This window comes from Tenebrio molitor, chromosome 9, assembly GCF_963966145.1.
Source record: "Tenebrio molitor chromosome 9, icTenMoli1.1, whole genome shotgun sequence".
Lineage (NCBI taxonomy): Eukaryota > Metazoa > Arthropoda > Insecta > Coleoptera > Tenebrionidae > Tenebrio > Tenebrio molitor.
In genome coordinates, this window is record NC_091054.1 from 4,967,350 (window position 1) to 4,977,651 (window position 10,302).

At 41.1% G+C, this 10,302-nt stretch overlaps 3 protein-coding genes across 3 annotated transcripts in view; all 3 read left to right on the forward strand.

Moving 5' to 3' along the window:
• Window positions 1–3,759, forward strand: part of LOC138137791 (matrix metalloproteinase-2-like) — a 53,685-nt gene extending 49,926 nt beyond the window's left edge. The window contains exons 5-7 of the mRNA XM_069057344.1: window positions 1,449–2,104; window positions 2,155–2,563; window positions 2,620–3,759. Of these exons, the coding sequence (XP_068913445.1) occupies window positions 1,449–2,104; window positions 2,155–2,563; window positions 2,620–2,861 (1,307 nt within the window). The 3' untranslated portion in view covers window positions 2,862–3,759. The remainder of the gene's footprint in view (window positions 1–1,448; window positions 2,105–2,154; window positions 2,564–2,619) is intronic.
• A 2,139-nt stretch (window positions 3,760–5,898) lies between these two features.
• On the forward strand, window positions 5,899–7,571 carry wmd (serine-threonine kinase receptor-associated protein wmd). The gene is made up of 5 exons (XM_069059151.1): window positions 5,899–6,120; window positions 6,332–6,622; window positions 6,685–6,809; window positions 6,863–7,112; window positions 7,170–7,571. The coding sequence occupies exons 1-5, from the start codon at window positions 6,006–6,008 to the stop codon at window positions 7,370–7,372; spliced, it is 984 nt and encodes a 327-aa protein (XP_068915252.1). The 5' UTR covers window positions 5,899–6,005; the 3' UTR covers window positions 7,373–7,571.
• Window positions 7,572–7,682: 111 nt separating this feature from the next.
• On the forward strand, window positions 7,683–10,180 carry ENGase (cytosolic endo-beta-N-acetylglucosaminidase). Its single transcript, XM_069059148.1, has 4 exons — window positions 7,683–8,223; window positions 8,273–9,447; window positions 9,500–9,972; window positions 10,022–10,180. Exons 1-4 carry the CDS (start codon window positions 8,211–8,213, stop codon window positions 10,137–10,139), a joined length of 1,779 nt encoding a protein of 592 aa, XP_068915249.1. The 5' UTR covers window positions 7,683–8,210; the 3' UTR covers window positions 10,140–10,180.
• The last annotated feature ends 122 nt before the right edge of the window (window positions 10,181–10,302 follow it).

Consider the following 10,302-nt stretch of genomic DNA (forward strand, 5'->3'; position numbering starts at 1 on the left):
TTTTATAGACCCTCCAAGAAGTATCGTTAGATATCAAAAATCGCATCAGAGGCCAACGACACTGCTACCAACATATTCGGGTCTGTAAGCACGAATTCTGCAACACAACAAATTTGCTAAATTTGTTTCATGTTCTGCTCGTTTCTTTAAATTAAATGATATTCGAGGAGCTGTATAACCTTTTCTCATTGTCAGTGTCAATTGAATGATGTGAAGTTATGGAACAGAATTTTTTTTAACATGGCGAGAGAAAGAGCGAAAGAGTTGCCTGAAAAATGGCATATTGCAGAACACATTAAGTGATAATAGACAAACATGTCAATTAGTGAGCTAAATAAACGCAAGAATGCATAACGAGAAATTTAAGATGGCTTAAGACTTTTTTCAGTTTAACAAGTTTGAATGATGCTGTAACATTTTTGGAAACAAGATTTAAGTTCAGAATTTCCCGCTGAATGTGTGCAATTACAATATTTAATTAGTGATTTAGGAAATAGCTTTTAAATAGTGTTCCAACACAGTTTAAAGATTATAGAGCAAAAATATTGTTGGTACTTTTTCCAATGTTGATTAAAAGTTCTTTTCTTTACACCAAATGGAAGGGGCGCTTTGATTAACATAACCCATAGCGCTAAAAACCTATAATCCGCCTCCGACCAACACTTTGTTTACAAAAAAATTATATTCATTCTCGTAAATGAAATTTACGCAGAATTACATAACTGTAACATTTTATCGATCCCTTACACGAAATACACTTTTATTACTGAAGTAGATCGGTCGCGCGTTTCGACGGCAAAGCTGTCATTACCGTGACGAAACAATAGTTATTTACATTGCTCGGTTTTCAATCCAAAAACCTCGGGCTGTTAAATGTGGCCTATCGCATTTGTAATGTATTAATCTTTTTGGCCGACGACCTCAAATTTGAAATTTGTTGTAACCAATAATTTTGCAAAACCTGTCAAAGATTGACATTTGATTAATGAAATGGCAGAAAGTTATCTGTTATACCGAGCTTACGATTTACACCACAAGATGGCGCCGTCAGATTTTAAACAAAAACAATTAAATTATGTTCATTTTTGAAAACTGAACGAATCGATGGTAGTACCGTAGAGGCCAAAAAAACTGTTTACCCTTGAATAAAACTAAACCAAACCAAAAAACATGATTTTGCAACACCATAAAAGAAATTGATTTAGCTTTAAAAGGCAATAAAAAGTTCTTCAGTTGTTTTTGATTTTAAGTGAACTCTCCGAGTGACTCAAATTAGACAAAATACATGTTTTTTAAGTTTAAAAATGTCTGCAATGATAGACACACTTTGTTCTTCATCTGTTTACATCAATCAAAGGTTCAAAGGGGCGCTTGATTAACATATCGTGGAGTTCTAAGAACCTATAATCCTCCGGTGTCATTAACTGACGACGAAACCTTTCTTCCAGGCACGAATTTATTCAACGTGGCCGCTCACGAGTTCGGTCATTCGTTGGGACTGTCGCACTCGTCCATAGAAGGTGCCTTGATGTACCCCTGGTACAAAGACATGGAAAATGGCTTCGAGTACGAACTCCCCGACGACGACAAACTAGCCATTCAAACTCTGTACGGTGCTAGAACGCGTTTGTGGGACCGAATCAAACCGTACAACCCACCAAGAACTAGCACGACCACGACCACAACCACGACCACCACAACCAGAAGACCATATCCCACCAGACCCACGCAGCGTCCCTACGACCCCAGATACCCCAACGGCAGACATCCTCCTTACAATCCTTATTATCCTCAGGGCAAGCCGTATTATCCCAACAAACCGATGCATCCCAATAAGAAGAATCATTATCCGAAACCTCACAATCCCGACAGGAGATATCCGAATAAATATCCTTCGAAATATCCAGAGAGGGTGACACCGCCGCCGACTACGTCAGCGCCGGTGCCCCGCTATCCCTTCTACAATCCCGATAAGTATCCTGACAGGAGACATCACAACAATAACGACAAAGAATCGCCAGCGAGGAGTCCGCCGGACACCTGTGACACCAGCTTTGATTCCGTCGCCGTAATCAGACGAGAAGTCTTCTTCTTCAAGGACGCAGTACGTTTCCTCATCGAAAGCGAAACGCGCTTCTCACGTTGTTTTTTCAGTATTTTTGGAGAATCGACGAGACGGGCGGTCTGATGCCGGGCTATCCGGCGGAAATCACGCGGTTGTGGCGGGACCTCCCGCACAACCTCACTCACGTGGACGCAGTCTACGAGCGTCCCGACAACAAAATCGTCTTCTTCGTCGACGATAAGTTCTACGTTTTCACCGGAAACCGACTGGAGCGCGGTTATCCCAAGCCGCTCACGGATCTAGGACTCCCACCGACGCTCAGAAAGATCGATGGGGCCATGGTTTGGGGCCACAACGGCAAAACCTACTTCTACAGCGGCTCCATGTACTGGAGGTTCGACGAGGACGTGCAGAAGGTCGAGCTGGACTACCCCAGGGACATGTCCATGTGGAAGGGAGTGGGCACGGACATCGACGCGGTCTTCCAGTGGAAAGACGGTAGTTGGGTTCCGATCCTCACGTTTCTTTTTCCTAACCGGTTTTTTGTCCCTCAGGGAGGACGTATTTCTTCAAGGGGAAGGGTTTCTGGAAGTTCAACGACGTCCACATGAGGGTGGAACACGAACCGCAGAAACCGTCGGCGCAGTTTTGGATGGGTTGTACCAACAATCTGGAGGGCAACGATGTCGGGCAGAAACTACCATACAAGCATTTCACGGCGTCAGCGGCGTCCACACAAATAAGTCTCACGGTCTTAGTAGTAGCACACATTTTCTACTGTTTCAATTGGTTATAAATTAATCGCATTTCTGCACTGCCTTTATCATACGTTTGAATGAAAAATACTCAAAGATGAATTGAATTTAAGACTGGTTGCGAGAAAAAAAATGCGCTCATTGTGCTTGTACTGCCTCAGGATTCGTCCTGTTTTTGTGATAAGCTCATGTTTTTTCGGCATTTGTAATTTAGGTTTTATATTTTTAGTTAGATAGTCGTTTTGACTATTTCTCTTATTTTTCTTATTACGTATACTGTGATATTAGTCATTTCAAAATTATGTATGTTGGAGATTGGCGGTTTAATTGCGCCACGGACGTGGTCGCGAATATCCAGGAAAGAGTGTTGGTGCTGGAGGAAAGAGGGACGTTGACCCAGTCTCTTCTCAACAATAATACACGTTCCTTCGGCGCTTCTGACCATCAGGAAATTGTTTATAATTTTACGATGATTCAGTTGTAAATTATTTAACTAAATGTAGTAGATATTACGGGTCCCACGAGGTTTGGATGACAAATACAACAACGGTAGAAGTAACTCTCTGCGCAGTGTTGTGTAATGTCCGAGGGTTCCGCATCAAATTAAAAAAAAATAGTACCTGCTAAAATCGTGCCAAGCGAGTTGAGATTAACAATATTTTTCGCAATAATTTAGTGTAGTACATTTTTTGCGTTCGTTTTTCCAAACCTTCGAAGGACCCAGCTATAATTTGTTAACACTAAACAAAAATGTAATACTATTCGTTTACTGTTCGATAAGTTTTATCTGCAAGTCTTTTGGGCAATGTGCGAAAATCGACTTGCAGTTTCTTAAACGGGCAGCAAACGCGTTTCAAAAACCAGCATGTGAGTGAATAGGAAATATTGTAATTTTTTATCTACCATCTACTATAATGTATAATAAAAACTCGAAAATTGCCCGACCTGTTTTATTGTACCCCATCACTATCCCTTCTAGTTTTGTTATTGTTACATCATTTCAAAAGCGTTAATCTTTCAATTTTTGTTCACTCGGCTTGAATAATTTCCGGTTTTACGTAAACCTATTCATAGACCCTACAAGTTTCTGTGTGAACAGAATTACTTCTCACTTTGCCCTGTTTCTTCCGGAAATTGCGCTTCTCCCCTATTTAAAAACTATCTTAGGTTGCACCGGGGGATACGTTAAAAGTCGTTACGATGACTTCCGTTTGCCATTATTATGTTTTAAAATAACTCCAAGTAGATGCAGTAACTCGTATGCTACTATTAATAACTTGACCTTAATAACAATAACGATAAAAATAGAAAATAATTATAGTGTAAAGAAGTTAAAGAAGAATCAATTCTTTGACATTTACTGTCTAATTACGATGGATAAGCAAACCAGTGGAATAGAGCTATAAAGTCTGAATTGTATCGACGTGAACCGTTAACAACAAGGCAAAGGTCTAAAACTGATTTTAATTTTAATCCGGGATCAGTTGCGAGTTAGATTTTCTCTAACATTATTTAATGGTTATTAAAATATCATTTACCAATCGTAATACCTCTTATAGTAATTTATTTGACGAGTTCTTGTGTAAATTGGGGTTTTTTGGCACGAGTGGGCCAAAAAAGCCCAATTGACACACGAACGAGTTGAATACAACGTTTTTTTGTTAGACGAGCCCCTCAAAGGCTCCAAATCGCTTAAAATCTTTAAAATTAGCTTGACGTTTCGTTTTGACAATTGGTGATATTTATCAAAATCCGTTCACATAAAGTCCATTCAATAAACATCTGGACTGTCAAAATCAAAATTGCAGTTGTTAGGTTGGTTAAATCACTGGTTGTCCAGTTGTTATCTATGATTTTTTAATTTTTCAAACTATTCATTTGTTTAAATTGACATTGTCAAATAAATTGCAAAATGATTTAAGTGTATTTTGTAAAAGGGTTAAAATGGAAAGTTCAAAATGAACTAGGGTAATTCTATTGACGCGAGACAATAAATTTCATCTTTATCGTTCAATTAAAGATTGTGCTGCACTAATCTAACCTTAATGGCATTGTAGTCTAGACATTTGAAAAAAAAAACATTTTTTACTTAATAGCTTTTTCTGAACAGAGTTTCGAAAGTGTGTGGCTAAAACCCTACGCGGAAATTCCCAAAACTGGGAATTTTGGCAGTTTCAAACGCTTCATCGAAATGCTTTCTCAAAAAATCAAAATGGCTGTCATAATATCTCAAGATCTACTTATAGGTACTTAACCGATTGTCGATTGATTTCAAATTTAATGTGTACCTACTGTGTACTTACATACCTTCATGGAACATGTTATTGTCGCCGGTACTTGATTTAAGTTAAAAATTGTGTCCCTTTTTGCCCTTCAAAGAAAAAGATAGTTAATTTTCAACATATCCCTATTCTCTTAATTTTGATTGGGAAACTCATTCGTTTCTCTTTTAAGATGAGCAGAACCGCTGAAATCATGGTGCCACCACAAATTTTTTGTAATTCTATTTGTTTAAAAAAGACTACATGTCAAAACATTGATAAAATTGTACAGTCGCGAGTAATAAATTTTGTAGTCAATGCCATTTCGTAATGTCGTAGTATTATCACAAATTAAGTTTGCCTGTGGGATTATGTCCAGTGTCAATAATACACTATCAAGGTCACAATTGAATTGTCAAGGGTTTTAGGAAAATTGTTCAAAATCAAGGCGCCCCGCCAATATCAAATTTTAATAGAGCAAGAATCATGTCATTATAATTAAGTAATTTTCTTCCAACATACCTTACGCTTTATTTTATCAATAAAAAAGAGAACGAAATGACAATGTAACACATGTTATAGGTTATGTCCGTTTCAGACACATTAATTGTTTAAAAAAATTGTCGTTTACGACGAAAATTTATTGTTCAACATTGTACCAAAAGACGACAATAGAAACGAACAGTTGTTACATCTGTAACAATTCTTTATCTGATAAAAATGTAAATAAGTTTTTATAAAAAATACCTTGATCTAGGCAACCAGTTATACTTTCCGCATGCGCACTTTAGACCTGTCACTTTCCCCCAGCTGTTGTTGACGCTGTCAAATTCAGTTCAGTTCGCTTTCTGAACTCGTGTCGTAGTGTGGTGTGTAGGTTTTTAGTAATTTTTTTGTACCGTTTGACCTAATAATATAGAAATCATGGCAAGTCTTCGTCAAACACCATTAACATGCAGCGGCCACACGAGACCCGTGGTCCATTTGGACTTCAGTTCGGTAACAAAGTACGGTTATTTCCTAATTTCGGCGTGCAAAGGTAAGTAAAATCCTCGGTGCGGAGCGGCGACGAGGTAAACTTTACCTTCGTCCGCCAAGACATTTACCTTGGCCTGATTTTTTCTCTCTTGTCGAGAATAATTAAAACCCTCGGAACAGAAGCAGCCTTAAGCGTGCAAGGCCAAAAGACGGCCTAGTCTTCCTGTTTTCGGCATCGTGACCCGAAATTTAGGTCGCGATTTGACTTTCAGACGGTAAACCGATGCTGAGACAGGGCGACACCGGCGACTGGATCGGCACGTTCGAGGGACACAAGGGGGCGGTTTGGGGTGTAGCATTGAACAAGGACGCCACAAAAGCCGCCAGCGGGGCTGCAGATTTCACGGGTAAAGTCTGGGACGCCAATTCGGGCGAGGAGTTGCACTCCTTCCAGCACAAGCACATTGTCAAAAGCGTCAACTTCTCGAAAGACAGCACCCTCCTGGCGACCGGAAGCAACGAGAAACTCGTCAGGATATTCGACCTGAACAAGCCTGAAGCCAGTAAGTTCGACCCCGACCGACGGTCGCCTTGACTCGATTTTACCGGCCGCGCCCCATTTCAGAACCTGAAGAATTCAGCGGACACACTTCCGGCATCAGGCACGTCCTCTTCTTTCGCAACGACACACACTTAGTTTCGTGCGCCGACGACAAAACGCTGCGAGTCTGGGAACGCGCGTCTGGACAGGTAAAACAACAACCCAGTCCTACTGGTAGCGTTACCGGTGATTCTTCTTCCAGGAGGTACAAAAGATCGACTTCCCGTCCATCCCAAATAGCCTCGAGGTATCCCGAGACGGAAATATTCTGACTGTAACTCACTCAAACCACGTCACATTCCTCGATTCGGAGTCTCTAAACAAAATTAGAGAATTCCCCGTTCCGACCACCGTCAATTCGGCGTCGCTTCATCCCGACAACACGATCTTTGTAGCCGGCGGTGATGACTTAAAAGTGTACAAATTTGACTACACTACTGGGAATGAAATTGGTTAATTCTCAAATCAAACACTAAAATCGCCACTGACTTTTTTTTTTATCGTTGCAGAATCATTCAAAGGACACTTTGGTCCAGTACACTGCGTCAAGTTTTCTCCAGATGGTGAACTCTACGCTTCCGGATCTGAGGATGGCACTTTAAGACTGTGGCAAACCACCATCGGCAAAACTTACGGCTTGTGGAAATGCGTTGACGGATCACAAATGAACAACGACACACTTTCATCCCCCAAAGAAGTTCCAGCTATTTAATTTAACAGAAGTCTGACTTGACGAAATTTGTTGTTCTTATCCAGCTCATCTTTTTATTAAATCTAAACAACTTAAAATCGTAGTTCTTTCACGATCAGGTGAACAGAAGACGAGGATTTTTTCCCAAGTGACTTACAGAGTGCTTTACTTATGTTACATTGTTTTTCTTTGAATATTTAATAAAATAAAACAGATCAAATTGGATTTTGTTGGACCTACCTTCGCTTCGCGATTCTCCATCGGTCCCCACGCAAAAAATCTGAAAAACAGCGAATTGCCGTGAAAAATTAAAGGACAACGTATGAAACCAGCTATTTGTAAACAAACTTGATGACCTAAATCGATAAAATTTGGTATCAAGGTTAGAAAAAAGTGAGGTTATGTCTGCAGAAATCTGAAATTTAATCACGAAACACATCGAAAATAAATAAGCAAGTGATTTTTTGTCAGATTTAAAGTTATTTTTAGTACACACGTTTACAATTCTGCGACGAAATTGCAATATTAAAAAAGTTAGGTTATGTTGCTCTGGTTGAAAAATACTTATTATCTGGGTTAATCGGCACAGCGCTTAAATTGTTTCAATAAGCATGTCGAGTGATATGTTCGATTTGACGATAAAGTTTTCTGAGATAATACTTGGGTTTGACTAATTTTGGTGAACCGAAAGTGAGGTTATGTATTTTCAAGGGGGTCCCTTCAGGATTGACAATCGCTAATGCAATAAATGGGTTGCGATATGAGATAGCGGAAGAGGAAGCGAATTTTTCTGTAATTTATCAAAACCGACAAGTAGCGCAATTAACTTCCGTTTTCCGTTGCCCCACAATTACCGATAATGAGTACCGCTGGTAAGTTTATACGCGTATCTGGTGTTGTCGTAAGTAGTTTTGTTTCCAGAGAGTGATAAAGTTGGTGAAAGTGGTAGTGGTGGTAGTGTCGATCCTATCCTTGAATCCACCCCCGACGATAAAGACACTCCCCCGATGAAGAAGATGAAACCAAACTATCTCAACGAATGTTTTCCCATCACTTCCCTCGATAACATCACGGAAGTGATCGACAACCCTCCCGAGTGGGTGCAAAGAATTAAGCCGCTCCAAGAGCGAAGTACCACCGTCGTGCAAAACACCATCTCGGACTGTCACTGCGATTTAAAAAAATTCACCCCCAAAACTAGACTCGACAAGAGATTCGTGCCGAAGACTCTGGTGTGTCATGACTACAAAGGGGGCTACCTAGAAGACAAATATCTGTCGAGCACGAACCTGGGGAACTTGTACTCGTTCTACAACTGGGCCCACATCGACATCTTCGTCTACTTCAGCCACCACCTGATCACCATCCCCCCGTTGTGCTGGATCAACGCCGCCCACCGCAACGGCGTGAAAATCCTGGGCACGCTGATCACCGAATTCGAGCCCGGCTCGAAAATATGCCAAAAGATCTTCAAAGACGAGGACACGATGCGCATCTTCGCCACCTCCCTCACCCAAATTTTGAAGATATTTCGCTTCGACGGGTGGCTGCTGAACATCGAGAACTCGCTCCCCGACACCGAAATGCTCAAGAAATTCGTCAACTATCTGAGTCTGAGCGCGCACAGCGACAACCCCGACAATCTGATCATCTGGTACGACAGCATCATCGAAACGGGCGAGCTCAAGTGGCAGAACGAGCTCAACCCCTTGAACAAGTTCTTTTTCGACAACTGCGACGGAATCTTCCTGAACTACGTCTGGGCCGAGGAGAACATGCGGAACACGATCGAATTCGCCAAGCACCGGACCCTCGATGTCTACGTCGGCATCGACGTCTTCGGCCGCAACACCTTCGGGGGTGGCAAGTTCAACTGTTTTAAGGCGGCGCAAGTGATTCGCCGGCACCACCTGTCAATGGCGATTTTCGCGCCGGGGTGGACCCACGAAACGCTGCCCCACAGTAAGGACCGCCAGAAATTTTTCGAAGATTTTGTCAACAGAGACTGCGCGTTTTGGAACAGCCTCTGGCCTTATTTGTACACGCACCCCATCACGCACTTTTTCAAGACGAGCTTCTTCATGGGGGTGAACCAGGTAGACACGTGTCCCACTACGCAGTACAACAATTTCAAAATTGTCGTTTCAGGACGTGTACAACATGTTTTCTCAACAGGAGCAGTTGTCCAAAATAAAACACCCCAAAAACCTCGAGTGGGTGCCGAATTACGACCAAATTCCTACCCTCAACCACAAATGTAATTGTTTACAGTGCGCCTTCACCGATAAGGGGGTCAGGTGTTTAGTAACTAAAGAGTTTCTAAATAATTCGATTTGTTACGTCCATCGACTCTTCACTTGCGATATTTTTTTAACAGGAACCATCACGGTATACGTTTTGACCAAGCTGGTTCGCGGTCAACACACTCTGCTCAGTTTGAACCTGTTGACTTCAGACAAAAACGGAACGATCAAAAAAATCAAATGTAACAGTAAACCAAAAGAACATTTGATTAATAATTCGACTCTCCTCGAAGTGAATCCTTCCACAAATCCATCTTTAATTAATCACATCGTCCGGAACAACGACGACTTATTTCAGCACGAAAATCTAACAATTGGGTAAATTGAAACGTCATTTAATGAATTTCATTTGATTTTAGTCTTTTAGAGCGTATCAATTTGTGGTGACTCCTTGCACGTTACTGGAAATCGGATGCACCATAGACGAAGGAAAGGCGATCCACTTGTGCGGTTTAGGTGTAGAAGAACACGTCTTATTGTTGTAAATATGTGTATGTTTCATTGAAGAATAAAATTGTGTCGTTAATCGTGCATTTAATTACCATCATGGGCGCCATTTCAAGTTTTGCGACACAAACACTAACTGTCGACAAACAAAAACAACAAAACTTTGCGTTTTTCGTCGCCGCCTACAACTTTTTTAAAAGG